At 42.2% G+C, this 16,475-nt stretch overlaps 1 protein-coding gene across 1 annotated transcript; it reads left to right on the plus strand.

Annotated features, from left to right (window-relative positions):
• The first annotated feature begins 409 nt into the window (after nt 1-409).
• LOC149980648 (uncharacterized) lies at nt 410-16,029 on the plus strand. Its single transcript, XM_090188189.1, has 6 exons — nt 410-751; nt 6,225-6,326; nt 6,516-6,905; nt 7,142-7,278; nt 14,212-14,321; nt 14,782-16,029. Exons 1-6 carry the CDS (start codon nt 604-606, stop codon nt 14,912-14,914), a joined length of 1,020 nt encoding a protein of 339 aa, XP_090044315.1. The 5' UTR covers nt 410-603; the 3' UTR covers nt 14,915-16,029.
• The last annotated feature ends 446 nt before the right edge of the window (nt 16,030-16,475 follow it).

The raw sequence follows: 16,475 nt of genomic DNA on the forward strand, positions 1-16,475 counted from the left end.
AAACTAAACTAATATAAACTAAATATACAAACTAATCTACACTGTAGTAAACTAAACTAATATAAACTAAATATACAAACTAATCTACACTGTAGTAAACTAAACTAATATACAACTAAATATACAAACTAATCTATACTGTAGTAAACTAAACTAATATAAACTAAATATACAAAGTAATATACACTGTTGTAAACTAAACTAATATAAACTAAATATACAAACTAATCTATACTGTAGTAAACTAAACTAATATAAACTAAATATACAAACTAATCTTCACTGTGATAAACAAACATGGTTCTCAGAAAATAAGTCTGTGGTCACATGGTGATGGTTGGTGTCGTACTATCGTACTATTGGTTAGACAGTTTCCCCTTTAATGAGGTTGACTGTTAAAACTGTCTCTGACATTAGACTGAGTCACACAGAGGCTCCAGCTGTGCAGCGAACAGACACAAACCTACAACTGAGATAACAGCAGACTTTACAACAGTAGAAGTTACAACAGTAGAAGATACAACAGTAGAATATACAACAGTAGAAGATACAACAGAAGATACAACAGTAGAAGTTACTGCATTTCAACACACGTGTGTAAAGATGTCAGAGGAAATCTATGAAAACTGCGATGGATTTCGTGGCAAAAAAATAAATAAAATAGAGACCATTGACATTGATGATCATATTTACAACAACGAAAGACCCATCATGCCCTACAAGAAGGATGGAGTTGGTGATCAACATTCAGGTAACAGTTTAACCTGGTGTAGTGCTAGATGCTGACGCACACACACACACACACACACACACACACACACACACACACACACACACACACACACACACACACACACACACACACACACACACAGAGTTCTCATTTACATAAATATTCACACCCAAGCCAATACATGTTAGAATCACCGTTGGCAGCGATTACAGCTGTGAGTCTCTGGGTAAGTATCTAAGAGCTTTGTACACCTGGATTGTACAATATTTGCCCATTTATTATTTAAAAAATTCTTCAAGCTCTGTCAAATTGGTTGTTGATCATTAGTTGGCAACCATTTTTGAAGTCTTACCATAGATTTACAAGCAGATTTCAATCACAACTGTAACTTTGCAAACTCCAGTGTAGATGTGGCCTTGTGTTGTAGGTTGTCTGGTGGAAAGCAGACTGGAACAGGTTTTCTTCTAGGATATTTCCTGTGCTTAGCTCAATTCTATGATATTATTTTATCCTGAAAAACTCCCCAGTCCTTAAAAATGACAAGCATACTGATGCACATGATGCAGCCGCCACTATGAATGAAAATATTGAGAGAAGTAATGTGTTGTGTTGGATTGCCCCCCTGTATTCAGTACAAAAAGTGAATTACTTTTGACACATTTTTTTTGCAGTATTACTTTAGTTCCAGTTCCAAAATGTATGTTTTTGAATATTTTTTTTCTTCCTTCTTCTTAGTTCTTTCTTCTGTTATTACAATATTGATCCATCCTCACCCTTCCGCATCCGTATCTGCAATGTTTGTCATCCTGAAAATAGGTATTTTCTCAAAATCTTACGTAGCGTCCGAACTATTATAACCTACAAACTATTATAACCTACAAACTATTATGACCTACAAACTATTATAACCAACAAACTATAATGACCTACAAACTATTATGGCCTACAAACTATTATAACCTACAAACTATTATAACCTACAAACTGTTATAGACTATAAACTATTATAACCTACAAACTATTATAACCTACAAACTATTATGACATACAAACTATTATGACGTACAAACTATTATAACCTACAAACTATTATGACCTACAAACTATTATAACCTACAAACTATTATGACCTACAAACTATTATAACTTACAAACTATTATGCTCTATTGAAAGATGAGACTCTCACAAACGTGATGGGGTTCTCCATTTAGGACGTCCACAAGCCTCACACGACTCTGAAGGTCCCCAGTACCAGTTTAAAACATTTATAGACGTATATATGGAGATAATTTATGGACGTACATATGCAGATGGTTCAGTGCCTATAATAAGAGGATAAATACATGTGAAAAACCTACATGATTCCTGATCGTTCTAGTATCTCTCAGATAGAGGACACTTCAGAAGAAACTTCCTTCTGGTATTTCTGGGGACGATCTGTTGTTCCATGAACGTTATTCCTTTCGTTTGGCTAATAGCAGTAATGACAATCTGTTATTCAATGTGTTTCTATTGGCTAATAGCAGTAATGACTATCTGTTGTTCCATGTAGTGAACCTGTTATTCAATGTGTTTCTATTGGCTAATAGCAGTAATGACTATCTGTTGTTCCATGTAGTGAATCTGTTATTCAATGTGTTTCTATTGGCTAATAGCAGTAATGACTATCTGTTGTTCCATGTGTTTCTATTGGCTAATAGCAGTAATGACTATCTGTTGTTCCACGTAGTGAATCTGCTATTCAATGTGTTTCTATTGGCTAATAGCAGTAAGGACAATGTGTTTCTATTGGCTAATAGCAGTAATGACTATCTGTTATTCAATGTGTTTCTATTGGCTAATAGCAGTAATGACTATCTGCTATTCAATGTGTTTCTATTGGCTAATAGCAGAAATGCCAAATTCAATGCATCATGCAATCATTTTTTTTCAATAATTTTTTTTATACTTAAAATTATAAATCCAATAGCTAAATAATCCTTGGTATCTTAAAACAATTCCATATGTCGGCTCAGACCCTCCCCCACCACCCCCGGCTTAGACTCTAGAGGGTTAATCACTATAATTGCACACAAGTGATATCTATATACAGTTGAAGTCGGAAGTTTACATACACCTTAGCCAAATACATTTAAATTCAGTTTTTCACAATTCCTGACATTTAATCTTTGTAAAAAAATCCCTGTCTTTGGTCAGTTAGGATCACCACTTTATTTTAAGAATGTGAAATGTCAGACTAATAGTAGAGAGAATGATTTATCTTAGCTTTTATTTCTTTCATCACATTCCCAGTGGGTCAGAAGTTTACATGCACTCAATTAGTATTTGGTAGCATTGCCTTTAAATTATTTAATTTGGGTCAAACGTTTCCGGTAGCCTTCCACAAGTTTCTCACAATAAGTTGGGTGAATTTTGGCCCATTCCTCCTGACAGATCTGGGGTAATTGAGTCAGGTTTGTTGGCCTCCTTGCTCGCACACGCTTTTTCAGTTCTGCCCACAACTTTTCTATGTTATTGAGGTCAGGGCTTTGTGATGGCCACTCAAATACCTTGACTTTGTTGTCCTTAAGCCATTTTGCCACAACTTTGGAAGTATGCTTGGGGTCATTGTCCGTTTGGAAGACCCATTTGTGACCAAGCTTTAACTTCCTGACTGATGTCTTGAGATGTTGCTTCAATATATCCACATAATTTTCTTTCCTCGTGATGCCAGCCTATTTTATGAAGTGCACCAGTCCCTCCTGCAGCAAAGCACCCCCACAACATGATGCTGTTCGAAACCAATGTTGTCGGCGGTGAACAGGCGGGACGTCAGGCTTGGTATTCCTAGAACCGGGGCGATAAGCAAGTGTGAAATTGAATCTACCGTTGAAGAACGGCCATCTGGCTTGCATCCACACAATGAATGGGAGGGATAACAGAGCCCTCCAGCCAGTGACACCAAACCTCAAGAGGCAGCTTAACTGCCAGGAGTTCCCGATTACCAACATCAAAATTCCTCTCTGGAGGCGAGAGCTTACGGGAAAGGAATGCACATGGGTGGACCTTCTGATCAGAGGGGGGAACGTTGAGATAGAACAGCACCTCCCCCGGTGTCGGAGGAGTCCACCTCCATGATGAATTGAGGTTCTGGGTGTGTGAAGGTGCAGCGGTGCTTGAGTTCCAGGAACGCTGCCTCTCCAGTGGAGAGTGGAGGGGGAGGTGAGAGTGGTGAGAGGTGCTGCCAGACGGCTGTAGTTGAGGGGTCCAGTGGAACGGAGTGGAGGGGGAGGTGAGAGTGGTGAGAGGTGCTGCCAGACGGCTGTAGTTGAGGGGTCCAGTGGAACGGAGTGGAGGGGGAGGTGAGAGTGGTGAGAGGTGCTGCCAGACGGCTGTAGTTGAGGGGTCCAGTGGAACGGAGTGGAGGGGGAGGTGAGAGTGGTGAGAGGTGCTGCCAGACGGCTGTAGTTGGGGATGAAACGTCTGTAAAAATTGGCAAACCCCAGAAAATGCTATATCTGCTTCGGATTAGAGGGCGTAGGCAACTCTGTGACTGTCATGTCTTGGTGGGGTCCATACGTAACTCCCCCTGTGCAATAATATAACACAGGAAAGACACAGAGGAAGCATGGAACTCACATTTCTCAGCTTTGACAAAAAGCCGTTGGAGAACTTGGCGAAAGTGCTGCTGGTGAGACTCAGGGTCCTTAGGGAAACACTCGGAACGTCATCCACAAAGACAAAAACGAAGTGTCCGATCACATCCCTCAGCACATCATTGACCAGGTTCTGGAAAACAGCAGGGGCGTTAGTAAGACCTAAAGGCATGTCCAAATACTCAGTGGCCAAGTGGTGTGTTAAACGCAGTTTTCCACTCGTCCCCCTCTCTGATGCGCACAAGGTGGTAGCCATTCCGGAGGTCCAGTTTGGTGAACACAGTGGCACTGATGAGTGTGCAAGGATACTTGTTCTTCACTGTGATGTTATTCAGCCCACGGAAGTCTATGCACGGCCTCAGTGACCCATCCTTCTTCACAAAGAAAAACTCAGCACCCACCCCTGGGAGGAAGAAGGCCTGATAAGTCCTGCAACCAGGGAGTCCTGGACGTACCTCTCCATAGCCTCCAGCTCGGGGTGAGAGAGGTTATATAACTGGCTACAGGGGAGAGGAGCTCCAGGCTGGAGGACAATGGTGCAGTTGTACGGCTGATGAGGTGGCAGCGACAGGACGCGGTGCTTGCTGAACATAGGAGCTAGATCGTGATACTCTGGAGGAACTGATGACAGGTCAGGAGGTTCTGGAATGGGGCACAGACAAGGCAGGGGCAAGGGCAGAATGTAGACAATTCTAGTGACAAAATTAATTCCAAGTGGTTACCCTTCCAGCGTTCCAGTCGATCTGAGGGTTGTGCAACTTTAACCATGGATGGCCAAGAACCAGGGGAGAGTGAGGACAGTCGAATATGTGGAAAGTGATCCTTTCCTGGTGGTTTCCAGAGAGATGCAGGATGACAGGGGCGGTCCTCTCCCAGACACGGGCGAGGAGCTGTCCGTTGAGAGCGTTGGCATCGAGGGGTGAATCGAGTGGAACAGAGTCCAGGCCCAACTGGGTAACGACACCACGGTCCAGGAAACTCTCGTCGGCGCCTGAGTCGATGAGAGCAGGCAGGGGAAGAACCTGGCTCTGCCACACGAGGGCGCCGTCAAGCAGGGGTCTGGGGGAGAGATGGGCAGGCGATTTGGCTCAACGGTAGGTCCCCCACTACTGCCGAGCCACCACTTTTGCTGGACGCAGGGAATAAGTGGAGACAAAGTGACCAACCTGGCCACAGTATAGGCAGCTTCTAGTGCTGATTCACCACTGCCTCTCCCCTGGAGAGAGACGGGCCGAGCTGCACGGAGGCATCCAGTCAGGAAGGATATCTTGACCCGTTCACTAGCATAAGAGTTGGGCTGTTGCTCGAATACTAGTGAACATTGGACCTAAAAGGCTCTGTGTGTGGATTGATGAAGACAATGTTTATGGATGATGAGGGAAAAAACAACTGAATCCATTTTAGAATAAGTCTGTAACGTAACAAAATGTAGAGAAAGTCAAGAGGTCTGAAAACGTTCCAAATGCTCTGTAGCCATGTTATTTAGACTTGTTATTCTTCTTTGTTTATTCGCTGTGTATTTATTTATTGTGTCACTATTTTAAATGTTGTATATTTAACTCTGCATTGTTGGAAAAGTCTGTTGTTTACGAAGCAAATGACAAATTACGTTTGGTTTTGATTGAAATAGGTGCCGGCAATCATTTTGGGTGCCTGAACTCTGCACTATGTTTAAGCCAATATTCTGGAAGTAGTTCTGGAAGTCAAGCAGTAGAATATGTCAGGTTCTGGAACTCAGTTCTGGTGTTCTGTCCCTTGTCAAGCTTGTGTATTTCCCTCAGTGATTCAAACAGCAAATGGACACAAAATTAGACACAAATACAGCAAGTCTTTCTGGTAATAATTTGTTCTTCAGTGTCGTGTCAGTGGTGGAAGAGATACTCTGGAGCTGCTGCAGGGTGTCTGGGGCTGCTGTGTGTTCTCCTGCTGGCTGGGATCATAGGCCTGTTTCTCTACCGTGAGTTTGATATGTTCTCACTCAAACATTCTTCATCATCAGTGGTGTAATGACCAGGGATCAATTACATTTCAATACCATTCAATTTAATTCAATTTAATTCAATTACATTTACATTCCATTCAATTACATTCAGAAAGTTCACCAAATTCCACTGTTACCTTGTTCATTGGTCGTATTATTTCACAGAGAGAAACCAATTGACCAGTTCCAACACCCTGACTGAAGAGAGAGACCAGTTACAGACCTGCGGAAACAACCTTACGGAAGAGAGAGACCAGCTACAGACTAGCAACAACACCCCGAACGAAGAGAGAGACCAGCTACAGACTAGCAACAACACGCTGACCAAAGAGAGAAACCAGTTACAGACCAGATACAACACCCTGACCAAAGAGAGAGACCAGCTACAGACCAGATACAACACCCTGACCAAAGAGAGAGACCAGCTACAGACCAGTTACAACACCCTGACCAAAGAGAGAGACCAGCTACAGACCAGTTACAACACCCTGACCAAAGAGAGAGACCAGCTACAGAAAGAGACAGAACGTCTGAAACAATCTTTAGTTGAGAAAGGTGAGTCAAATTGTCTAATGACTGTTCTGTTTGACAGTCTCTGTATCAGTTCACATGTCACTTACAAACAGGCAATTCAACTTACATTAAAGGAAATATTTAAATGAAAAATGTGTGAAACAAAGTCCGACTTCCAAACTGTCCATTAGTTACTACCTGTCTTCCTTGACTGTCTGATTGATATTTAATTCATTGTTGTATTAAAGTGACTAAAGCAGGAAATGTTCAACTTATAGTGTGTCCACAAGGATGGAAGAAGCTTGGTAGCAGTTGTTATTACGTCTCTACTGAGTACAAATCCTGGGAGGAGAGCAGACAGGACTGCAGAAATAGAGGAGCACACCTGGTGGTCATCAAGAGCCAAGAACAACAGGTGTGTGTGTAGAGAGAGAGAGAGACAGGGATGCAGCTTAATACCCTCCCTCTTCATATACAGTGCCTTGCGAAATTATTCGGCCCACTTGAACTTTACGACCTTTTGCCACATTTCAGGCTTCAAACATAAAGATATAAAACTATTTTTTTGTGAAGAATCAACAACAAGTGGGACACAATCATGAAGTGGAACGACATTTATTGGATATTTCAAACTTTTTTAACAAATCAAAAACTGAAAAATTGGGCGTGCAAAATTATTCAGCCCCCTTAAGTTAATACTTTGTAGCGCAACCTTTTGCTGCGATTACAGCTGTAAGTCGCTTGGGGTATGTCTCTATCAGTTTTGCACATCGAGAGACTGACATTTTTTCCCATTCCTCCTTGCAAAACAGCTCGAGCTCAGTGAGGTTGGATGGAGAGCATTTGTGAACAGCAGTTTTCAGTTCTTTCCACAGATTCTCGATTGGATTCAGGTCTGGACTTTGACTTGGCCATTCTAACACCTGGATATGTTTATTTTTGAACCATTCCAATGTAGATTTTGCTTTATGTTTTGGATCATTGTCTTTGTCATTGTCTTGTTGGAAGACAAATCTCCGTCCCAGTCTCAGGTCTTTTGCAGACTCCATCAGGTTCTTCCAGAATGGTCCTGTATTTGGCTCCATCCATCTTCCCATCAATTTTAACCATCTTCCCTGTCCCTGCTGAATAAAAGCAGGCCCAAACCATGATCAAATCAAATCAAATGTATTTATATAGCCCTTCGTACATCAGCTTATATCTCAAAGTGCTGTACAGAAACCCAGCCTAAAACCCCAAACAGCAAGCAAAGCAGGTGTAGAAGCACGGTGGCTAGGAAAAACTCCCTAGAAAGGCCAAAACCTAGGAAGAAACCTAGAGAGGAACCAGGCTATGTGGGGTGGCCAGTCCTCTTCTGGCTGTGCCGGGTGGAAATTATAACAAAACATGGTCAAGATGTTCAAATGTTCATAGATGACCAGCATGGTCGAATAATAATAACGCAGAATAGTTGAAACTGGAGCAGCAGCACAGTCAGGTGGACTGGGGACAGCAAGGAGTCATCATGTCAGGTATTCCTGGGGCATGGTCCTAGGGCTCAGGTCCTCCGAGAGAGAGAAAGAGAGAAGGAGAGAATTAGAGAACGCACACAGGACACCGAATAGGACAGGAGAAGTACTCCAGATATAACAAACTGACCCTAGCCCCCCGACACATAAACTACTGCAGCATAAATACTGGAGGCTGAGACAGGAGGGGTCAGGAGACACTGTGGCCCACTCCGAGGACACCCCCGGACAGGGCCAAACAGGAAGGATATAACCCCACCCACTTTGCCAAAGCACAGCCCCCACACCACTAGAGGGATATCTTCAACCACCAAGTTACCATCCTGAGACAAGGCTGAGTATAGCCCATGAGAGAGCCCCAGTAAAGCCAGTGACTCAGCCCCTGTAATAGGGTTAGAGGCAGAGAATCCCAGTGGAAAGAGGGGAACCGGCCAGGCAGAGACAGCAAGGGCGGTTCGTTGCTCCAGAGCCTTTCCGTTCACCCTCCCACTCCTGGGCCAGACTACACTCAATCATATGACCCACTGAAGAGATGAGTCTTCAGTAGAGACTTAAAGGTTGAGACCGAGTTTGCGTCTCTGACATGGGTAGGCAGACCGTTCCATAAAAATGGAGCTCTAAAGGAGAAAGCCCTGCCTCCAGCTGTTTGCTTAAAAATTCTAGGGACAATTAGGAGGCCTGCGTCTTGTGACCGTAGCGTACGTGTAGGTATGTACGGCAGGACCAAATCAGAGAGATAGGTAGGAGCAAGCCCATGTAATGCTTTGTAGGTTAGCAGTAAAACCTTGAAATCAGCCCTTGCTTTGACAGGAAGCCAGTGTAGAGAGGTTAGCACTGGAGTAATATGATCAAATTTTTTGGTTCTAGTCAGGATTCTAGCAGCCGTATTTAGCACTAACTGAAGTTTATTTAGTGCTTTATCCGGGTAGCCGGAAAGTAGAGCATTGCAGTAGTCTAACCTGGAAGTGACAAAAGCATGGATTCCTTTTTCTGCATCATTTTTGGACAGAAAGTTTCTGATTTTTGCAATGTTACGTAGATGGAAAAAAGCTGTCCTTGAAATGGTCTTGATATGTTCTTCAAAAGAGAGATCAGGGTCCAGAGTAACGCCGAGGTCCTTCACAGTTTTATTTGAGACGACTGTACAACCATTAAGATTAATTGTCAGATTCAACAGAAGATCTCTTTGTTTCTTGGGACCTAGAACAAGCATCTCTGTTTTGTCCGAGTTTAAAAGTAGAAAGTTTGCAGCCATCCACTTCCTTATGTCTGAAACACATTCTTCTAGCAAGGGCAATTTTGGGGCTTCACCATGTTTAATTGAAATGTACAGCTGTGTGTCATCCGCATAGCAGTGAAAGTTAACATTATGTTTTCGAATAACATCCCCAAGAGGTAAAATATATAGTGAAAACAATAGTGGTCCTAAAACGGAACCTTGAGGAACACCGAAATTTACAGTTGATTTGTCAGAGGAAAAACCATTCACAGAGACAAACTGATATCTTTCCGACAGATAAGATCTAAACCAGGCCAGAACTTGTCCGTGTAGACCAATTTGGGTTTCCAATCTCTCCAAAAGAATGTGGTGATCGATGGTATCAAAAGCAGCACTAAGGTCTACGAGCACGAGGACAGATGCAGAGCCTCGGTCCGATGCCATTAAAATGTAATTTACCACCTTCACAAGTGCCGTCTCAGTGCTATGATGGGGTTTAAAACCAGACTGAAGCATTTCATATACATCGTTTGTCTTCAGGAAGGCAGTGAGTTGTTGCGCAACAGCCTTTTCTAAAATTTTTGAGAGGAATGGAAGATTCGATATAGGCCGATAGTTTTTTTATATTTTCTGGGTCAAGGTTTGGCTTTTTCAAGAGAGGCTTTATTACTGCCACTTTTAGTGAGTTTGGTACACATCCGGTGGATAGAGAGCCGTTTATTATGTTCAACATAGGAGGGCCAAGCACAGGAAGCAGCTCTTTCAGTAGTTTAGTTGGAATAAGGTCCAGTATGCAGCTTGAAGGTTTAGAGGCCATGATTATTTTCATCATTGTGTCAAGAGATATAGTACTAAAACACTTGAGCGTCTCTCTTGATCCTAGGTCCTGGCAGAGTTGTGCAGACTCAGGACAACTTAGCTTTGAAGGAATACGCAGATTTAAGGAGGAGTCCGTAATTTGCTTTCTAATAATCATAATCTTTTCCTCAAAGAAGTTCATGAATTTATCACTGCCAAAGTGAAAGTCATCCTCTCTTGGGGAATGCTGCTTTTTAGTTAGCTTTGCGACAGTATCAAAAAGGAATTTCGGATTGTTCTTATTTTCCTCAATTAAGTTAGAAAAATAGGATGATCGAGCAGCAGTAAGGGCTCTTCGGTACTGCACAGTACTGTCTTTCCAAGCTAGTCGGAAGACTTCCAGTTTGGTGTGGCGCCATTTCCGTTCCAATTTTCTGGAAGCTTGCTTCAGAGATCGGGTATTTTCTGTGTACCAGGAAGCTAGTTTCTTATGAGAAATGTTTTTAGTTTTTAGGGGTGCAACTGCATCTAGGGTATTGCGCAAGGTTAAGTTGAGTTCCTCAGTTAGGTGGTTAACTGATTTTAGTCCTCTGGCGTCCTTGGGTAGACAGAGGGAATCTGGAAGGACATCAAGGAATCTTTATGTTGTCTGTGAATTTATAGCACGACTTTTGATGATCCTTGGTTGGGGTCTGAGCAGATTATTTGTTGCAATTGCAAACGTAATAAAATGGTGGTCCGATAGTCCAGGATTATGAGGAAAAACATTAAGATCCACAACATTTATTCCATGGGACAAAACTAGGTCCAGCGTATGACTGTGACAGTGAGTGGGTCCAGAGACATGTTGGACAAAACCCACTGAGTCGATGATGCTGCCACCACCATGTTTGACAGTGGGGATGGTGTGTTCAGCTGTGTTGCTTTTACGCCAAACATAACGTTTTGCATTGTTGCCAAAAAGTTCAATTTTGGTTTCATCTGACCAGAGCACCTTCTTCCACATGTTTGGTGTGTCTCCCAGGTGGCTTGTGGCAAACTTTAAACAACACTTTTTATGGATATCTTTAAGAAATGGCTTTCTTCTTGCCACTCTCCCATAAAGGCCAGATTTGTGCAATATACGACTGATTGTTGTCCTATGGACAGAGTCTCCCACCTCAGCTGTAGATCTCTGCAGTTCATCCAGATTGATCATGGGCCTCTTGGCTGCATCTCTGATCAGTCTTCTCCTTGTATGAGCTGAAAGTTTAGAGGGACGGCCAGGTCTTGGTAGATTTGCAGTGGTCTGATACTCCTTCCATTTCAATATTATCGCTTGCACAGTGCTCCTTGGGATGTTTAAAGCTTGGGAAATCTTTTTGTATCCAAATCCGGCTTTAAACTTCTTCACAACAGTATCTCGGACCTGCCTGGTGTGTTCCTTGTTCTTCATGATGCTCTCTGCGCTTTTAACGGACCTCTGAGACTATCACAGTGCAGATGCATTTATACGAAGACTTGATTACACACAGGTGGATTGTATTTATCATCATTAGTCATTTAGGTCAACATTGGATCATTCAGAGATCCTCACTGAACTTCTGGAGAGAGTTTGCTGCACTGAAAGTAAAGGGACTGAATAATTTTGCACGCCCAATTTTTCAGTTTTTGATTTGTTAAAAAAGTTTTAAATATCCAATAAATGTCGTTCCACTTCATGATTGTGTCCCACTTGTTGTTGATTCTTCACAAAAAAAATACAGTTTTATATCTTTATGTTTGAAGCCTGAAATGTGGCAAAAGGTCGCAAAGTTCAAGGGGGCCGAATAATTTCGCAAGGCACTGTATATCAAAGAATTGGTGAGTGCACTAGAGCAGTCTGCAGCCCCGGTCTTCACCATCCTAGAATCTGAAGTCAAACATCTACTGTTTGCTGATGATCTGATGCTTCTGTCCCCAACCAAGGAGGGCCTACAGCGGCACCTAGATTTTCTGCACAGATTCTGTCAGACCTGGGCCCTGACAGTAAATCTCAGTAAGACAAAAATAATGGTGTTCCAATAAAGGTCCAGTCGCCAGGACCACAAATACAAATTCCATCTAGACACTGTTGCCCTGGAGCACACAAAAAACTGAGAGACAAGGCAAGAAGGGCCTTCTATGGAGGGCCATCAAAAGGAACATAAAATTGACATACCAAATAGGATCTGGCAACAAAAAAAAGTTAATCAGTTTTAGAACCCATTGCCCTTTATGGTTGTGAGGTCTGGTGACACCAACCAAGAATTCACAAAATGTGACAAATATCAAATTGAGACTCTGCATACATCATTCTTAAAAAATATCCTCTGTGTACAACGTAAAACACCAAATAATGCATGCAGAGCAGAATTAGGCCGATACCCGCTAATTATCAATATCCAGAAAAGAGTCGTTAAATTCTACAACCACCTAAAAGGAAGCGATTCCCAAAACTTCCATAACAAAGCCATCACCTACAGAGAGATGAACCTGGAGAAGAGTCCCCAATGCAAGCTGGTCCCGGGGCTCTGTTCACAAACAGACCCCACAGAGCCTCAGGACAGCAACACAATTAAACCTAACCAAATCATGAGAGAACTCAATTATAATTACTTGACACATTGGAAAGAAATAACAAAAAATCTAGAATGCTATTTGGCCCTAAACAGAGAGTATACGGTGGCAGAATACCTGACCACTGTGACTGACCAAACTTAAGGAAAGCTATGACTATGTACCGACTCAGTGAGCATAGCCTTGCTATTGAGAAAGGCCGCCGTAGGCAGACGTGGCTCTCAAAAGAAGGCTATGTGCACACTGCCCACAACATGAGGTGGAAACTGAGCTGCACTTCCTAACCTCCTGCCCAAATGTATGACCATATTAGAGACACATATTTTCCCTCAGATTACACAGATCCACAAAGAATTTGAAAAAAAAACAAAACCAATTTTGATAAACTCTTGGATATATTGAGTGAAATACCAAAGTGTGCCATCACAGCAGCAAGATATGTGACCTGTTGCTACAAGAAAATGGCAACAAGTGAAGAACAAACAACATCATAAAAACAACCCATATTTATGTTTATTCATTTCCCCTTTTGTACTTATCTACTTGCTCATAATATCTGAAGTATCTTTATTGTCTTGGAACTGTTGAAAGTGTTTACTGTGCATTTCTATTGTTTATTTCACTTTTGTTTATTATCTAGTTCACTTCCTTTGGCAGTGTTAACATATGTTTCCCATGCCATTAAAGCTCTTAAATTGAATTGAAATTAATTTAGAGGGAGCGAGCGAGACAGCGAGTAGAAATGGCTAGGTATTGTTAGTGTTCAAATACTGGAGAGTTGAGACAAAATCACGGACGCTGGACAGAGTGGATTTCAGTTGTAACAAAAGACAGTTTTAATGAGTCAGAGATATCTTGTCCCGCAGTTTTACGTGCACGGACCTAGTTCACATAACTCGGCAAGGAGCCAGGTGAAAAAGAGGCCTATACAATGGTTACATACATTTTTATACATAGAATAAAGTAGGTGGAGTCTTGTCGTTTCGGTCTTCTTGACTGGTCGGAGGGTTGGAGGCGGGCCTTGCTCTAGCCAGAGCGGGCCCCATTGGTGCACAGCAAAAGTTCTTTGCTCTTGGGACCGGCCAGTTAGAGGGAGATGAGATGTGTGTTTATATAAGGAAGAGGGGGTCAGTCTTATGGCTGGGTGTATGTGTTCTTACGACGGAATGTCTTTGTTTATATGAGCTATGTGTATGAATATTTATATAACAGTATTAACAATGTTGAATCTCTTCCACATCTACAGACATTTGTCAATTGGTTATGCGGGGTAAAGAACTATGTCTGGATTGGTCTGACTGACTCTGTTTCTGAGGGGACCTGGAAATGGGTGGACTACACAACACTGACCACAAAGTAAGACATTAATGAATTCTGTGTCACTATGACATCACTGTCTGGAGAAGTAGGTTCAGAGTGGACAGCCTGATTCTCCTACAGGTATTGGAACAGTGGACAGCCTGATTCTGTGTGGTGTTTCTCCTACAGGTATTGGAACAGTGGACAGTCTGATTCTGTGTTGTTTCTTCTACAGGTATTGGAACAGTGGACAGCCTGATTCTATGTGTTGTTTCTTCTACAGGTATTGGAACAGTGGACAGTCTGATTCTATGTGTTGTTTCTTCTACAGGTATTGGAACAGTGGGCAGTCTGATTCTGTGTTGTTTCTTCTACAGGTATTGGAACAGTGGACAGCCTGATTCTATGTGTTGTTTCTCCTACAGGTATTGGAACAGTGGACAGTCTGATTCTGTGTTGTTTCTTCTACAGGTATTGGAACAGTGGACAGTCTGATTCTGTGTTGTTTCTTCTACAGGTATTGGAACAGTAAAGAGCCTAATGGTGGAAGAGCAGAGAACTGTGTGTACTTCTACTCCTGGTCATCAGACACAGGAGCTTGGTGGGACTATGACTGTTCCTATCAATACAGATGGATCTGTGAGAAATAGGATTCATCCTCGGTACCCTCTGAACTGCTAAATAAGATTATGCTAAGTACTATATATCGTAATATATTTTCTACTTATTCAATTTACCTTGTCAACTACATACAATATATAACAAGACAAATGTAGAATACATTATAATAAAACTATATGCAATAACAATACAATGACTTGATAAGAGAAGGACTGTTCTGTCTGTTGTTGAGGAAATTCACCACTAAGGAATTCACAGTCACAGAGGTTCACTGACTCAATACAATCCTGATGTTAATGTTTATTATTAATACTTTTTAGTTTTGTCTACTTGCTAAATATTTTTCTTAACTCTTCTCGAACTGCACTGTTGGTTAAGGGCATGTAAGTCAGCATTTCACGGTAAAGTCTACACTTGTTGTATTCGTGGCATGTGACAAATAAAGTTTGATTTGATTTGAAGTCATATCAGCACGGTTGGTTCCTGCATGAGACTGACTGATACCACACCAGGCTTCTTACCTTGAAACTGAGATACTCCTTTTGGTTCCCAGAGCAATGTTCTAGGTGTACTGGGAAATTGTTTATACAGTGACAGTTTAGATTCCGCCCATGTACTGTACAGTCAATCAGTTACTCGCATGAATCCAACCAAGTTGGACATTAGAAAAACAGCATAATTCTAAACATACGAGTGGATAAACACAGATAAAATGTCACACTATTATATAATAGTTGATCTGACATGGAGTCTAGAAGGACTGTTCTCTCTACTGTATAATAGTTGATCTAACATGGAGTCTAGAAGGACTGTTCTCTACTGTATAATAGTTGATCTACCATGGAGTCTAGAAGGACTGTTCTCTACTGTATAGTAGTTGATCTGAGACGGAGTCTAGAAGGACTGTTCTCTACTGTATAATAGTTGATCTAATATGGAGTCTAGAACGACTGTTCTCTCTACTGTATAGTAGTTGATCTAAGATGGAGTCTAGAAGGACTGTTCTCTCTACTGTATAATAGTTGATCTAACAGGGACTGCGGTTGAAAATTAGCCGGCTGGCTAAAACCGTCACTTTTACTGAAACGTTGATTAATGTGCACTGTCCCTGTAAAAATTAAATAAACTCAAACTCAAACATGGAGTCTAGAAGGACTGTTCTCTACTGTATAATATTTGATCTAACATGGAGTCTAGAAGGACTGTTCTCTCTGCTGTATCAAATCTCTGACCCTCTAAGACTCAAAATGTGAATGTACCATGTATCAGATTTCAGTTAAGACCCATGTGCAGACTGTGTAGAGGTAACAATGTTTATTGTAACAACAGGGGCAGGCAAACGACAGGTCAAGGCAGGCAGGGGCAGGCAGGGGTCGATAATCCAGAGTAGTGGGGCCAAGGTACAGGATGGCATGCAGGCCCAGGGTCAGGTCAAGCAGAGGTCGGTAATCCAGATTGGTGGCAAATGCACAGGACGGCAGGCAGGCTCAGGGTCAGGTCAGGCAGAGGTTGGTAATCCAGAGTGGGGGCAAAGGTACAGGACGGCAGGCAGGCCCAGGGTCAGGTCAGGCAGAGGTTGGTAATCCAGAG

The sequence above is a fragment of the Oncorhynchus mykiss genome, chromosome 10, assembly GCF_057628025.1.
Source record: "Oncorhynchus mykiss isolate SJ-2025 chromosome 10, ASM5762802v1, whole genome shotgun sequence".
Classification (NCBI taxonomy): Eukaryota; Metazoa; Chordata; class Actinopteri; order Salmoniformes; family Salmonidae; genus Oncorhynchus; species Oncorhynchus mykiss.